This window comes from Pipistrellus kuhlii, unplaced genomic scaffold (genome assembly GCF_014108245.1).
Source record: "Pipistrellus kuhlii isolate mPipKuh1 unplaced genomic scaffold, mPipKuh1.p scaffold_m20_p_13, whole genome shotgun sequence".
NCBI lineage: Eukaryota > Metazoa > Chordata > Mammalia > Chiroptera > Vespertilionidae > Pipistrellus > Pipistrellus kuhlii.
This window is the reverse complement of record NW_023425438.1, coordinates 11,744,051-11,760,499: the sequence shown is the minus strand read 5'-3', so window position 1 is coordinate 11,760,499 and position 16,449 is coordinate 11,744,051. Positions and strand designations below refer to the sequence as shown.

Here is a 16,449-nt window from a genome sequence, read left to right as displayed (position 1 = left end):
TGGTTGATCTCTCCCCTTTATCCCCACCCTCCCCTACCTTCCCTTTCAGGTCCAACAGTCTGGTCCATGCCTCCTTCTCTCTGAGTCTGTTCTTGTTCATCAGTCTATGTTGTTCATAATTTCCCCTAGATGAGTGAGATCATGTGCTACTAGAAAATGAGACAAGCAATAATCGTTATGCTGAAAGGCAAATGAATCAGTCTGTAGTGAGTTTCTTTCTGGGCCAACAGTTCTTTTGAGACCCAATTTCAATGTCAAACAGTTCCTTATGTGAACATGTCAGCAATGATATTTCAGTTCTCAATGGTGGACAAATGGTGGTAATGCAGGTCCGACCCTCTCTGATTTGGTCCTGGGCAACCTGCAGTGACGCACAGCTGCTGACTGCTAGTTTGGCAAAGCGACGTCAGCGTCTTTCATCTCTGGACTGAGTCTCTTCTGTCTTCATGGCTGGAAGGGGCTGTTTTTTATATCAAGCCACCAGCAGAATTCCTCCAATGATGGCATGTCTGTGTCGGAGAGGCTGAGCGTGTCCGTCTGCCACACTATCAGCCGGCACTGTTTTAGGCGCTCGGCACATACCGCAGCAGCAGCCCTGCGGGCCAGGCATTTCGGTTATGCCTCCTTCACAGATGAGGAAAGTAAGCACAGAGAGGTCAAGGGGGGGGGGGGTTTGAGCCCATGCAGTCTAGTAATGGTTAAAAGAGGCCCAGTGGCTCTCTTCAGGGCCCGTATCTTATAAGTGATTGACTTGGGAGTAAAATCCATGTGGAATGGGCCAGTCTTCTGGGTTCTCATATTACTTTGGGAAAACTTCATTTCCACATTGCTACCAGTCTCCGACAAGTTTAATTTGTCTCCCAGTCAGGAGGACAGGGCTTGTTCATTTCACGTTCGATTACCCAGAGAACGTAGGGTGGCTCACTGTAGGCACGCCAGTATCGATCACGCCGAGCGCAGTGTTTTTACGCGGTAACAGCCTTTCCTCCCTGTGGGATTATGAAGCTGCTTTCTTTGACGTGGTCTCATCCTCTTCTCGCTTTGGTAATGGAACACGTGTTTTCCAATTTGTTTCTCCCCCCTCGCCTTCTATTTCGTTTTCTTTAAGGTGATTCATTTAAAAGCAGCCCCTCTTAAAAGAAACGGGGCTCTCTCTCTCTAAAGGAGCCGCTGTCTCCATCCAGCTGTCTTCCTGTCATCCTCTGATTGTCTCATTCATCCCCATCAAATACTATTAAGTGTCTTTTAGCACTTTGTGCTGCGCTAGGCATTCTGTAAGCAAATAAAACAGACATGGTCCCTGCTTGTGAGGAGCTTCTCATTTAAACCAGCTTCGGAGCTCTCTAAAGACGCCACTGATCTTCCCTAAGGAAGAATGTTTAATCCCTTTTATTGAATTTATTGGGGTGAAGAAGGAAGAATTGAAAACTAGGGGCTGCGTGAGGGCAGTCTTAATAAAATAGTGGCACAGTGCTTCTCCCAGATTGTGGCTGGCCTTCCTCCCCCCCACACCCCCGCACCCCACTTTTCTGTTTAAAAAATGTGCCTCTTGTCCAGCATCTTTGCACATGTTATTTCCTCTGCATGGAGGCTTTCTACTAACACCCAGCTGTCATCTAGTTTATACCTCTCATCCATTAACTTATCAACCAACCAACTTTTCTTTAGAGAAATTCTAAGAATCTATCTATCTACTACTATCCAGCCATCTTTTTACCCAAGTGGGCATCAGTATAGTATTAATTTTTTTATTTTTAGTTCTCACTAATAGATCCTTATTACGAATTAACTAATCACTTTTAGAATTAAGTTCTCAACTATCCATCACCACTTAATTCTAGTATCTGTCTTTTCATCAAGTCATATTTTCTGTGTTCGTGAGCCTGTCATTGATTGCTGTATGATGAAGATCATGTAAAAAAGATGCATATAAGTTGCAGGATGAAATTCCAAATATTGCAAGGATTTCTTTCTTTCTTTCTTTTTTTTTTTTTTTGCAAGGATTTCTTGATGGCAGCAGTGTGCTGGAAGAAGTGGTTGACAGCAAAGGCTTTGCAGATTTAGGTCAGCAAACAATTGAAAAAAAATAAGACTGTTAGGATTTGCCTTTTAAAAGTAATGATTTGAATATCTTCCTATATAATAAAGAGCTAATATGCTAATTAGACCGGACGGCTGAATGACCTTCTGGAATGACCAGTGGGTGGGGAGCGGGGCCACGAATTTCATGCATTTGGCCTCTAGTTAAAAAATTAAGACAAACCTGTTTATGCTTAGAGACAAATATAAAGTAAAAAAATGTTGAGTTGTTTGAGCCATATAATTTTATCAGAAAAATCATACATATACAGACTTAGCTCATATCTTTCTTAAATTTAAGACTGTGATGCCCTAGCCAGTTTGGCTTAGTGGATAGTGTCGGTGGCTCACACACGAAGGGACACAGGTTCGATTCTGGTCAAGGGCATGTACCTCGGTTATAGACTTGATCCCTGGCCCTGGTTGGAGTGTGTGTGTGAGGTAACCAATCTATGTGTCTCTCTCACATTGATGTCTGTGTCTCTCTCTCTCTCTTCCTTCCACTCTCTCTCTTAAAAAAAAAAAAAAAAAAGGAAAAATATACTGGGATGAGGATTAAGAATAAAAGAATGTGATATTTTTATAACTATAACATTTGTTAAATTTAACATAAAATAAATTTATCTTCATAGTTTTCAGTTTCATCCTTGAAGATAAAGTTGCAAAGTAATAAAGTCAGGGCCCTATCTTAAATGAACTTACTTTAAGTTGATTTTTTTCTATACAAATTATTGATAGATAACAAAGATCTCTTTTGTTTGATTATTGTCTGTTCCTGATGCTAGACTGAAGTTCATCCTGGCTCATAATAGGTGCTCAATAAATGTTTGTTGAATGAGTGAAATGAGAAAACCATTAGTGTGAAACCTCAGATGGTTAAGAGCCATTCTTAAATCTGAGGACCAGCAACTTCTAATAAGGTTTGCATTACTTGTTTTATTTACAGAGTAACAGATTCCCTGGATACACTTTCGGAAATTTCTTCTAATAAACAGAATCATTCTTATCCTGGTAAGATTACGGTTTATGTTCCTAATAACTATTCCTTTGCTTTTATTTATTGAAGCATTTTATTGTGAAGTATATATGTATACAAAAAGTGTGTAAAGTGTATTTGTATAGTTTATATAATCATAATCAGATCTGTTACCTGCCCCCAAGCTGAAGATGATTATCTGTATGACAGAATTCCTTGTTTTTCCCCTAACTCTTTTTATTTTTAGTCCTCAATAAAATAGAAATGGAGTTATTCAGTTTCTACCTTATTTATCCTTTCTTTATGCTTGTCTGATATTTTTTTTAAAACATATTTTTACTGATTTTAGATAGAGAGGGAGAGAGAAAAACATCGATTATGAGAGAGAACCATCAATCAGCTGCTTCCCATATCCCTCCCTGGTTGAAGATCGAACCCCCAACCTGAGTATGCGCCCTGACCAGGAATCAGCTGGCAAACTTTCAGTCCATGGACTCAGCTCAACCACCTGAGCCACCTCTGCCAGGGCTGGTTTCTTTATTATTTCTTCTTTTTAATGATTTCAGAGAGAGAGGAAGGGAGAGAGAGAAAGATAATCATTATGTTTACTCTTTCCAAATAATAGAAAAGTTTTAAAACTGAGTTATACAGTTTCTATTTTATTTCCCTCACAAATTTTCCATCATTATAATAGTTTTTATATGTAATCATTGCTTATTTAATTTGCTCACATATTTACAAATAGCCCTTGCCATTTGTCCTCAAAACATCCACCCGGGATTGTTTTATTTCTACCTCTTGTATATTCTTTAAAAGTCCTTTTAGAAAGAGGTCTGCTTGTACCGAGTTCTTGTTTTTTCTAACGATAGTTCTACTGGGTAAAACGGAAACCGTTTTAGTTTGAAAGGTATTTTCTCCCTGCACATTGGCAGTATGATTCTACAGCTTTCTGTCTTGTGTGTTTTTTGATAAGCCAGCTCCGAGCCTGTCCGGTCCACACGATTGTGGGTGGTTTGTCTTTTCTTTCTGATTGCTTTTCTAGATCTCTGTTTGCTTCGTGATGCACAGCTTCACTGTGATGTGTGTAGGTGGGGATTTCTCTTGTTTATCCTGTTTGGGATAATGGATCTTTCTGGATCTGGGAACTAGTATCTGACCAGTTCTGTAAAAATTCTTGTCCATAGACTTAGAATATTTTCTCCTTCATTCTCCTCATTATCTCTCTCTGAAACTCAGATGCTGTAGCCTTTCTTACCTTCCCATGCCTCTTTCGGCTTTTTCACAGTTTTGTCTCCCTGGATGGCATCTGTTATCTTCACATCCATCTTTTCATTTCCTGGTTCTTTCTTGAGCGATGTTTATTCTGTTGTGTAATCTAACCACACAGTTTTTAATTATAAAGTTTTCTTTTTTTGGTAAATCTGTTTGGTTGTTACTTATTGTCATTTATTCTTTCCCCATATTCTCAAGTTTTCTTCTATGTCTTTGAACATTTTCAATGTTATCTCTTATTTTATGTCAAATCATTCAATATTTGATGTCTTTGTGAATCTGAGTCTGCTGTCTGTTTCTGTCTAGCCCAACGTATGGTGCCTTTGTGCGGTGGGTTTTGTGGTTCATTATTGTGAGATGCTCCTTTTACTCGGATCTAGTGGATGGGGATTTGTGAGGCCTCGGTTGATGCTGCCAGAGACTGTATTTACTTCCGCCTGTTGTCTCGAGGCACTGCCCAGCCTGGGGCTGTTCCAATCTATAGCCCCTGCAGTTTTCAAAATGTCACACAGACAAAATGAACTGCACACGTGACCCTGAGTTCTGAGGGAGGAAATGTTGCGTTTTGAGCATTTAGGTTGACCTTTGTCGTTGTCCAAATGGTGTTTTGTTTTGATTCTTGCTAACCTTACACTGAGGGGAGCGGCTTGGGACCCTCACTTGAACCAGGAGTCTTGAGAGAGTCCCCCTGCTGGCGGCGGCTGGCTGGCCGCCCCCGGGTCCCTGTGCCCCTGTGTCCTTGTCGGGCAGGCAGCGAGGCGGTGGCCGGTTCCCCAGAAGTCAGAGGCACCTGTGGTTCGAGATGGTAGATGACTTTGGTGCTTGGTTACCTCTCCTGGTTTCTCTTTTTAGGTTTTGGCCTCATTGAAATTGGGCCTTTCGTGTTAGCTCAACAGCATTAAGTGCATCATAGTTATTTAAAATGATACTCACTTTAGTCCAGAGCTTCATTCATTGGGTCTGCACTAACTGCCAGAGCTGGGAGTCCCTTCTTTTTAAAAACATCTTTACCTTTTGTGAAATCTTTTTTTTTTTTCTTTTTAGATTACGCTATCATTTGGGGATGGCAGCGGTCATCAGCTCTGAAAATTTATTATTTAATAAATTGGATATATTTAGTGATAGTGTTTTTAAACCTTTTTGTCTTTTTAAATATGATTTATCCAGATTAATATTTGAGAAAAAAATGATTCAGCTTTATTAATATATACTTCAGTGTAATTTGGTTTCCAAGAACCTTTCTAATAAAACTTCTGAATGTAGTGTCATGATCATAACTTGCTCACGTACATGCACTCTGTGTGAGAAAGGTCAGATTTGTTGTGAAATCTGAACTACGTCTATATTCTGGATGCACTTATGTTCCATGCTTCCTCTTTCCAAAGGAACATTGGAACTGGCAGGACATCTGCGGGAGGGATGATAAAAGATAACTTTTCATAAGGGGGCACAGGGCGGTGTTTTCCCTCCTCTGACCTTAACCTGCATGTTTAGGTTTTAGGAGAAGCTTCAGCACCACCTCGGCTTCTTCCCAGAAAGAGATTAACCGGAGAAACGCTTTTGCCAAGTGAGTATGGAGAAGACTTAGAAACTCCGTTGGAGAGGAGCAGGGCAGGAGTCTGCGGAGGACGAAACAGGGGTTTTGTACCTCTCACCTGGCGGGTCGGATCGCATTGTCAGGGAAGCGTGGGATGGGCGCTGAGAGGAGCTGGTTCACACGTCACCGGACTGAGAGCCGCACTGCGTATATTTTCGAATTGGTTTAGTTCGTCAATAAAGGTCGCAGGAATTTACATTTGTGTTATCACTGAATAGGGGGGACTGATTTAAAAAAAATGTCTATTGGTTTTTTGTTTTTGTTTTTTCCTTTTTTCCATTTTTTTAAAATTAAGGTATATGTGTACACATTTAGAGAGAATCTCTTTTTCATTTACATTTATTTACCCCACACCCACTTTACTTCCCTAATAGTTTTCTGAGACTTTTAGAAACGATTTTACTCTTAGAGACATGGGAGGCTCTTCTGGATGGTCTGGGTTAAGGAGTTCTCTTTTAATTTAATTCCTTCCAGTGAATCTTTGAACAATGCGGGGGGGGGGGGGGGAAGGGTTGTTCCTAAATGGGGCAGTACATAGCCTCGCTTAAGTCCTGGGTCCCTAGAAGCTACTAGAAACGAGAGCCCAAGCTCAGGGCCGTGGCCAGCCGCTGAGCCACAGGCAGGCATCTATGTAATAACCTGGCGACAATGTGGGGAGGCTGACATGTCACTTGAGAGCCCGGGCGGGTCCTGAGGCTCGGGGAGGTCCTGTGAGATGCTGTCTAGAAGGATTGGGTGGGTGCGTGTTGTATGCACGTGTGTGTATATTTTTAAAAACATGTTTTGTTGATTTTTAGAGAGAGAGGCACGGAGAGGGAGAGAGAAACAAACAGATGTGAGAAACATTGATTGGTTGCCTCCCATATGCACCCTGACCAGGACCAAACCTACAACCTAGGCATGTGCCTTGACCCGGAATTGAACCAGTGACCTTTTGGTGCAGGAGACGATGCTCAACCACTGAGCACACCAGCCAGGACACACTTCCTCCCCGCCCCACCCCCCTCTCTCTTAAATCCAGATTAGAATAGTATTGAAATAGTCAAAAGGGAAACCTTTCAAAATGTCAAAAGTTTATTCTGCTGTTGCTATTTAGACTAAACAACTCAAGCTGTGAACACACAGGGCTCGCTCCTGTGACTGGGCCGTGACCCGCTGGGGAAACGAGGACGGTAAGTGGCACCACCTGGCCTTGGCCCTCAGCCTTGTTCTCCCTTTCCCCCCCGCGGACAGATCCAAGGCCGCCCTGCGCCGCAGCTGGAGCGGCTCGGGCGCGGGCGCGGAGGGCGCGCGGCTGCACGAGGGCGCCCAGGTGCTGCTCACCAGCTCCAACGAGATGGGCACCGTGCGCTACGTGGGCCCCACCGACTTCGCGCTGGGCATCTGGCTGGGGCTGGAGCTGCGCAGCGCCAAGGGCAGGAACGACGGCGCCGTGGGCGACACGCGCTACTTCACCTGCAAGCCCAACCACGGCGTCCTGGTGCGGCCCAGCCGCGTGACCTACCGCGGAATAAACGGCTCCAAGCTCGTGGAGGAGAGCTGCTAGTTACCGCCGGGGTGGCCGGTGAGTGAGCGTGAGCGTGTGAGCGTGTGAGCGTGTGCGTGTGTGCTTGTGTGCATGTGTGTGTATGTGTAAGACAGTCGGTGGCAAATGTCGACTTTAATTAGCCACTATTTAAAATTTGAAAATATGGCCATCTTCCTAAAAACCGCACAACAATCCAGAGAGACAAGCTAGCACTGTGAACTGTGGGGGTCGTGTTCCCCCAGAACAGTTTGGAAAGAAGCGTTTTTAAAAGCTTTTGAAGCTCAAGACCGCTCCGAGACGTGGGTAAAGGTGCCGGCGGCTGGCCCGCTGCTGCCCACGTCTCACCTGTGCGCAGCGCTGGGCGCTTCCTGCCCGCGGGCTTGCCCAGCTTTGGTGACATCTGATGTCATAGGGCCTTTTCCTGTCAAGTATTTTGGGGTTTTCCTTCCGGTCCTCACTAGTCGTGCAATAAGAAGCTCTGTGATTAGTGTATTTTTCATGTTTGGGGCAAAGTTGTTTGCCCTTTCAGGAGGGCCTCATGGAAAGCTAGGTTAGGGCTTCGGAGCTGGATGGGGTCTTGGTGGCGCCGGAGTTCAGCCTGGCGTCCATTGCCAAGCACAGACACGGCTCTGAGCGGTTTCCTCACCCTCGGCCACCAGATGGCTAAGGCCTGAGGAGGGAGTGGGTCTTCTGACTGTGGCTCAGGCTCTCTCCTCTATACAGAGTGGATATTCTCAGCTTTCTCTTCTGCATCGGTGCCTAACTCATCTGGATGAATTATAAAAATGATGATTAGGTCTATGAGTTCAAGTCATAATGAGGACTTTTGCACATACTTATTTAACTTCCTTATTGGACAGATCTCTAAAACACACACACACACACACACACACACACACACACACACGCGAAGCACTTTTACAATATGATGCACTTTCATCTTTGCCATCTTTTCCTCCTGGGGTAAGAAAAACTTTAAAAAATTATATTGAAGAGAAGAGAGCAAATTAAGATGTGTTAGGAAGAATGTAATAGTTAATCATTTAAATGTTATGATTTCTCATTTTTTTGGTGTTTGTTTTATTCATAAATCTGGTGTTCGCTCTTGTTGCTGTTTTGTATTTTCATTTGTTGCAAGCCATTCTGTTAACAGCCGCAGGGCTGAGTCATCATGATTTTATTTTTTTGTGGAGCTCGTGTTGACAAAGTGCTCTTCATAACAGAGTGAGGTGATAATGCAAAACATATGTGTTGTGGATACGTATTGAAGTTTATGGTCCTGTATGTGTAATGATTGATCCTATTTGCAGATATTTAGACCTTAATCTACAACAGAACTATCGGAACAGTTTGCTTTATAAGATTAAAATCCTCCTTTGGAATGGAGCTTACTTTGTGCTTAGAAATACTATTGTAGGTTGAACTATTTTGCAATATACTATTTAAAAATCAGAATTCTGTTGCTTTGCCGCCTTTTTAAAAAGAAGTGTGGCATTTCAAATATTGTTAGAGCTATTTTCCTGAAATACATGTGCAAAATAAGACTGCTTTATAACCAAGGAATATTTTTATTGACTGAAGAAAATGACTGTACTGATATTCAAAAGTAAACTTATTTTATTATATAGCTTATTTCTTAAAGACTCTATTTATACCTTGACATGAAATCCCTGATTATATTGAACTTGGGGTCTATAATTCTTCCTGTTAACTATAAAACACTGTAAGTAATGCAACACAATTCAGCGTTGCATTTTGAGATCAGAATAATTTTCATATTTAGATTAGGGTTATTAAATCCATGTAATGTGTATGTTTATAGATGCTATTAATAACAAATTTGATGTTTTCATTTGTTTTGCTTATTGATGTCAAAATTCACTTCTTAAGCGTTAATAAAAGGGAAGCTATTTGGTTTTGGAATGGTATCTTGTCATTTCCTCCTCCTTCCTCCCACCACTTTGCTTTTCTCAGTGACTTAACTTGTTTTCCTTACAGTAATGATTCAGATTTGTCCTGTCCTCATAAAGTGTCTTAAGTGTCATGCTTTCTGCTCAACAATAAAGATATGTTTCTAGCAACCCCCTATTATATTGTTTGGACAGAGAGCCACCTAAGAAAATAATGTGTTTCTATACTTTTCTAAAATTGCTTAACTGTCTTCTATACCAGTGGGATTTCATTGGTTTATGTAAGGTAGGGCAGAACACTTTGAAATTAGATTTAAAAACATATAAATAACTAGAGGCCCAGTGCATGAAATTTGTGCACAGGGGTGGGGGGGGGTGTCCCTCAGCCTGGCCTGCACTCTTTCCAGTCTGGGACCTCTTGGGGAATATTGGGCTGTTAGACTGTCCTCACCTGCCAGCCTGGTCACCCCCAACTGCCTAAACCAGCAGTCAGACATCCCTCTCACAATCCAGGACTGCTGGCTCCTAACCACTTGCCTGCCTGTCTCCTGCCTGTCTGCCTCCCTGCCTGCCTGATTGCCCCCTAATCGATCTCCTGCCTGCCTGATTGATGCCTAACTGCTCCACTGACAGCCCAATCTCCCCCAACTGCTCTCCCCTGCCGGCCTGACTGCCCACTACTCTCCTCCTCTGCTGGCCATCTTGTGGTGACCATCTTGTGATGATGTGGGGTGGCCATCTTGTGATGACATGGGGCAGGCATCTTGTGGCAGCCATCTTGTGACGATGTGGGGTGGCTATCTTGTGATGACATCATGGCAGCCATCTTGTGACGACATTGTCTGACACCACCTAGGCTTCTATTATACAGGATTATCTGCATTCTACTAAAAACTCTTTGTGTTTTAGGATAACTTGGCGGGGATATTTGAGAGTGCTTAAAAGTGTTCAGATACAGATGCTCACTGATCTGAGTTGAGACTGTGGGCCCGCTCTGAGACCCTCCCCAGCCTCTCCTGACCCCTTGTCCTCCCCCTCGTGTTTACTTTATCTCCCTAGCACTTAGTGCTCTTGGTCACGGTAACATTTTTGCTTGCTATTTCTCTCTCCTCTCAGTGGCCTGAGGGCTGGCTATTTGGCTCATCACTTAGTTACCAGCACCTGCGTGATTCTCGGCTCCTGTGGTGCTTGGTAATGTTGGTTGAGTTCCAGAGGCAGAAGCTGCCAAGTGTCGGCAGCAGGTGCTGTCGAGTTCACAGGGGCCTTGGGCGCCGGCCATGCACCTGGGAGTCTTATTAGCGAGGGAGGAAAGAGGGCATGTAGCCCAGCTTTTCCCTAGAACAGTGACAGGAAGGAGATAGAAAATGTTGGGTGTTGGGTAGAAAAGGGGGCAAGAAAGACAACCACAGGCTCACCTCTGGCAGCTGCCTTTGTGTTTTCCCGGGGCCGGCTCTGAATTCTTGTTTGCTGACCTCTCGTTTAGGGAACATGGCGATGTGTGTGTCTGATAGAGGGAGAGTGAACTGGATCTGACCCGTGTGCGCCCAGCGTTTCATTTCAGAGGTGTATTTTGGACCTACCCACATAGACTCTGTGATACATTATTTAAGCCACAAAGACCGATGGCTAGAGACCTCCTATGTTAAGACCCATTCTTAATTAAGAAGCAGATCCAGTCGTGTACCCACCAGACATTTGTTATCTAAGCTATTCACTCGGAGACAGGTAATGTGCCACACTGCAAGCCAGAAGGAGAATTTACCTTTTATTTTTCTTCATGCCCGTGGCTTCACTACACTTATTTGTGATACAAATACATTGGTTAATACAAAACTCACATTATCACACGTGTTTGGTAATGTTTAGGAATACCCCTCGGTCCACACACAGCCCCTTACTTACACACATGTGCCACAGCAGGCATTCCTAACGAAGCTGTGTGGGCTGGACAAGTAGGTCACGTGATGGTTTCATTACAAGCAGGTGTGATGCCATTGCATTGGCGGATGGAATTTTTCTACCAACATTTTTGCTAATGCTCCTTGTAATGGGGGGTGAGGGGCAGAGGAAGCGTACGTGGAGGGATGCGAGCTTCTTTGTCTGGAGCATGTGGTCTCACCGAGTGGGCACTTAGGGTTGTTCAAATTGGATAAACGAAATGAAATAGTCTCAGAAATCTGCTTGTACTGAATGTGAGCCTGAAGCATCTCTGAAGTGTAGGAAGTTTAAGCAGCCGGATATGTGTTCCTGACACGTGTCAGATCTCACGGAGGGTACGTTCTTCCACTTCTGCTTTCCTCGAAGTAGACGCACCCTCTTGAAGACTGAACAGATTATTTTTCACATAAACCAGAATAAACTGGTGTGGAAACAAAGCATGTTAAAATTTTACGCACAGTGTCAGGCTGTTCTTTTCATGGCCTGAACATGACCTCTGGGTTCAGCGGAGGTCCCAGTCAGCCGGGGTCGCCATGTGGGCTGTCCCTGCCAGTTCTCCTTATGAATGATGGGTATCACTACCCACAGCTTTTGGAAAACGCATCCTGAGGTGGATTTTAAAATGTGTTAATAGTCATAACAAGTCCCTTGTTGGTAGCAGGGAAGGTGGAGTTTGCATTATGGATGATGGACAGAGAAGAGTAAGTGAACAATTTCAGTCTCCTTTCTCGAACCTGCCAATAACAACGGTTTCTAATAAGTATTCCAGCAGATTAGTCATATTAGTTAAAGTGTAATTTTCTCAAATGATGTTTTTCTCGAAGGGAATAGAGCTCAGGGAATGAGGTCTCTGGGGCGCCACTGCACACTGGTGTGTGACGCGGGGGATCCAGTGTCCTGTTCTGCTCGGCTGCTTACCTTCTGTCACCAGCTGCTTCCTGGTCCATGCTCGAGGAAAAAGAATGTCTCTCTTTCCTATGACTTTATTTCTTCTGAGAACTGTGAAGGTCTATATAAATACTGCTTTGAAATAATACAAAAATATTTTTTCCCCCTCAACTTTCAGATGCACTAAAATGTAGGTAACTTGCCTTCCCAGTCTTGTCTTTTGGTGGATTATTTGAATTGGCTGTCTTTGGGGATTCTAGATCCACCAGGAAGCTCTAGCATTCACCACAAGTTTCCAATGGCAGTGGGTTTAGCTATAAATCTGGAAAGGGGTTCTATCCAATTCTGTGGTAATTGCTTCTGTTATTCATGAATTCCTCATCTGGGTGCTGTTTTTTTGCTTTGGGATGGGCCCCAGGAGGTACAAACTGACAGCCGACAGAAAGTGCATCAGAACTATCATCAAATACTAGGTGTGGCAAAGGTAACCCTTCAGAAGGTACATTTTATAATTTTACTTTGATAATAATAAGGCCGCCCTTGTGGCAAGTGTAACCAGAGAGAAATAAGTGTGTGCCACTGAAGGGGTGAAGGTCATTGATGGACAGGAGTCTCAGTCTTGTCAGCCCTGCTTCTTGAAGGAATCTACCCTGACTAACCTCATTCTGCTATGGTAACGATTTTATCATTTGTTGAAGAAATCTCTGAATAGAAAGAGTAAACAGTGATCTAATACTAAATTTCTGGTCCATTTCCGTATAAAGATTAAGTATAATTGGGCTCCCTGGGATTGTGCACTGAATTAATTGGCTCTAAATGCTTTAAGAGTCAAGGTCAAGAACATATATACACCCCAGGCATGTCTTGTGAATGGATGGAATTTACATTCTCCGAGGAGGAGGCTTGCAGAATCCCAGACTTCAAGTTGGAAGGGGCCTTTGAGACCAAACTGCTAATGTTTTTAAATGAGAGAGTAGGAGTTTAAGTAACTGTCCTCTCTTGGGGCCTGAGCAATGGTAAAACCAGGGTGGGGCAAAAGTAGGTTTACAGCTGTAAGTATTCGAAACACATTTTAGTCTTGAATTATTATTTATTTTACTAGAGGCCCAGTGCATGAAATTTGTGCCTCAGCTTGGCCTGTACCCTCTCTAATCCGGGACCCCTCAGAGGATATCCAGTTGCTGGTTTAGGCCTGATCCCACAGAGATTGGACCTAAACCAGTAATTGGACATCCCTCTTGCAATCTAGGACCGCTAGCTCCTAACTTCTCACCTGCCTGCTTGCCTGATCGCCCCTAACCACTCTGCCTGCCTGCCTGATTGCCCCTTAACTGCCCTCCCCTAATGGCCTGATTGCCCTTAATCGCCCTCCTCTGCCAGCCTGGTCACCCCTAACTGCCCTCCCCTGCTTGCCTGATCATCCTAACCACCTCTGCCTGGCTCCGATCACCATGGCTTTGTCGGGTAGGACATCCAGATGGATGTCTGGAAGATGTTTGGTCTAATTAGCATATTACCCTTTTATTAGTATAGATTATTTTCCATACGAACAACTGTAAACCTATTTCTCCTGCCCTCCTCCCCCCCCCCACTCCACAGATAGATAATTACAGTCTACTACCTGTGTCTTTTAACTCCTGCCCAGTCCACTTAATGTTTCTCAAGTAACTGATGGGTGTTAAACCACCCAAAATATTATACTCATGTGAAGTCTTATCAGCCTACTACTCATCTACATTGGAAAATGGCCTTTCTTTTATTTTTAAATATATTTTATTGATTTTTTTTTTTACAGCGAGGAAGGGCGAGGGATAGAGAGTTAGAAACATCGATGAGAGAGAAACATTGATCAGTCGCCTCCTGCACACTCCCCTACTGGGGATGTGCCCACAACCAAGGTACATGCCCTTGACCAGAATCTAACCTGGGACCCTTGAGTCTGCAGGCCGACGCTCTATCCACTGAGCCAAACCAGTGAGGGTGAAATGGCCTTTCTTAACATGTCAATATCCTTAGGGCACTGATCCATTAGCTGCTAAAGCTTAGTGAGAGTTCATTTGCTAAGACTACAGCCGGCTGATAGGCGCCTGCTGATTGCAGTGACAGCGGATAACTGCTTTCAGGAGGCAGCGGGCCTTAGGTCCGTGGACAAGGGGCACACAGACGCAGGCAGGTCCTCGCAGCTTCCTGGGGTGAGCCTGGCCGTGCCGCCTGGTCGTGGGCGGGCGGCACTGGTTTTACCTTTGCTCAGCCCCCGGGAGAGGCCAGCCAGTGGCTTTGGTTTGTGGTTCAGTTCCTCTCGCCTCTCAGTTGTAGGTAAGAATAGTCTGTGCTCACTCTGAATTCTCCCGATGTTTTAAAGCTGTGAATCTAGAGCTAAAAATAGCTCGTAATGAATAGTGTCTTGAAAGTTAAATACACCTGCTCAGGCTACCAAATGAAAATAGCATTTTAACGCAGACGCCTCACCGTTTGTTCTCAGCAGTTGTCTTTGTTTTAGGGCATTTTGTGGAGGATGACAGAGATGCTGGTTTTTGTTTTTGTCTGTTCACACAACACGGGGAGCCATCTGCTGTGACGAAATTGGCAAAGTCAAATTGTGTGTTCTTTGGGGGACCCATTTAAAAAACCGCCAAAGACAGACTGACAACACTCCAGACAATTTTATGAGTCTTGTCGTGGGAGTCTGTTATTGAGGAGTCTGAATTCACAGGCATCTGTGTTAGTCTATAAAGCTGGTGTGAATTTTAATCCTGCTATTACTGAGGGAAAGCTATTAAAGTAGCCTGATTACTTAGATTTTCTGAGTGGAATAAAGTTATCTGCAGTCACATAAAACATCTTAGAGCTATCGAGTTTGCTAAGTGTCATATGGAGATGCCAGAAATTTAAAAAAAAAAAAAAAAAAGTATTACTCCATTGACTAAACCTTTTCCATTCTGTGATGCTTGCTTTAACCCTTAGTCCTAAGCGTGACAGACAGTTTTACATTCATACTTTGAGCTGGAAAGGACTTGGTTCCGGTAGGGTTCTTGCTACTGTCATTAAACAAGGGACAGCTGAGGAGCCAGGGACGCTGGTGGCCCCTGGAGCTGCAGTGCTCGGGGGCAGGGGCACTCTAGCTTCTGTAGTCCCCTCCCCCCAGCCCCTAATCACTGGGCAATTCAAGAGGAGACACTGCGGTGCAGGCTGGTCCAGCCACCCCAGGGGAGCCAGAACTCACCCTAACGGGCAGAGGGCATTCCAGACTTTCGACTACTAAGTAGATGGTGGTAAGAAAATAAAGTCTATCCCCGCTGTTTGGATGTGCTCTCATTTTGGGGCCTCATTTAATTAGCCGGCCATTCCTCACTAACGGCCAGTTTCCCAGTGGGATGGCTGTGAACTCTGATGAGCTGCTTTATAGACATGGAATGGAAGTAATTATTCTGGCTTATGGTTTAGTTCACGTGGCCTCTGCAAACGTCGTTGCGCCTGCCCACAGTGAACGTGAGCATCACAGCCTCTGCGTGGATCGCGGTGGCCACGTGGCTGGGGCAGTGCTGGGGTCACAGGTCTGGGTTAACGCCGTGCCGATGCTGGTGCCTCGGCCTACAGCGAGTTCACTGAAACGCCGCGAGGCGGTCGAGTCTCACTGTGGAATCGTTTGCTTAGCTGTGTACACAGGCTTTTAAGACTTGACTGTCAATTTGAACTGATGTGGATATTATAGTAGGGCATAGCCTGAACATGTAATGATTTGTAGTTTTTAGCAGAGAAAGGGGTAGGGTCCCTCCCTCCCCCCATGAACAGCAATAAGGAGTCGGCTGCGGAGGCGTGTGCATGCTCCCCGTTTAATCGGTCACCGGTTACAGATGCGAAGTGACATGTCCAGTTTTTGGCGTTCCTCTGCCGCCCTCCTTCGGCGCGGTTCTCGGCTCCCTTCAGGTGGTTTGTGAGATACATGGACGTTGACATAATTAGACTATTTACTTTTGCGCCTGGCGTGAGCCACAACTTTCCTGATGTGGTTATCTAGAGATGAGTTTACTATGCCCGATGAAAACATGTAGGTGAGAAGGTAAGGAAAAGTGGTCAGGGCATCGGCCGATGCTCAGAACTGCTGGCCGGACTGGAAGCCTGTCTGTGTGGGAGGCCTGGTGAACGAGGCCTGGTGCTGTCAGAACAGAATGGCTTTCCCATGTCCAAGGCGATGCTCCAGATGCGGGTGAACCTGGAGGTCGGGAAGGTGGTGTGTACACAGTCCTTTTGCTGGGAATGC

General features: G+C 44.5%; 1 protein-coding gene across 8 annotated transcripts in view; it reads left to right on the top strand.

Annotated features, from left to right (window-relative positions):
• Window positions 1-9,375, top strand: part of CLIP4 (CAP-Gly domain containing linker protein family member 4) — a 48,592-nt gene extending 39,217 nt beyond the window's left edge. For 6 of the 8 annotated variants that reach the window (XM_036434874.2, XM_045580569.1, XM_045580568.1 and 3 more), the window contains 3 exons: window positions 3,026-3,090; window positions 5,822-5,894; window positions 7,158-9,375. In XM_036434874.2, coding sequence (XP_036290767.1) covers window positions 3,026-3,090; window positions 5,822-5,894; window positions 7,158-7,470 — 451 coding nt within the window. In that variant the 3' untranslated portion in view covers window positions 7,471-9,375. Of the gene's footprint in view, window positions 1-3,025; window positions 3,091-5,712; window positions 5,771-5,821; window positions 5,895-7,157 lie in introns of those variants that run through there. The other 2 variants (XR_004987357.2, XM_036434876.2) reach the window with 2 other exon arrangements.
• The last annotated feature ends 7,074 nt before the right edge of the window (window positions 9,376-16,449 follow it).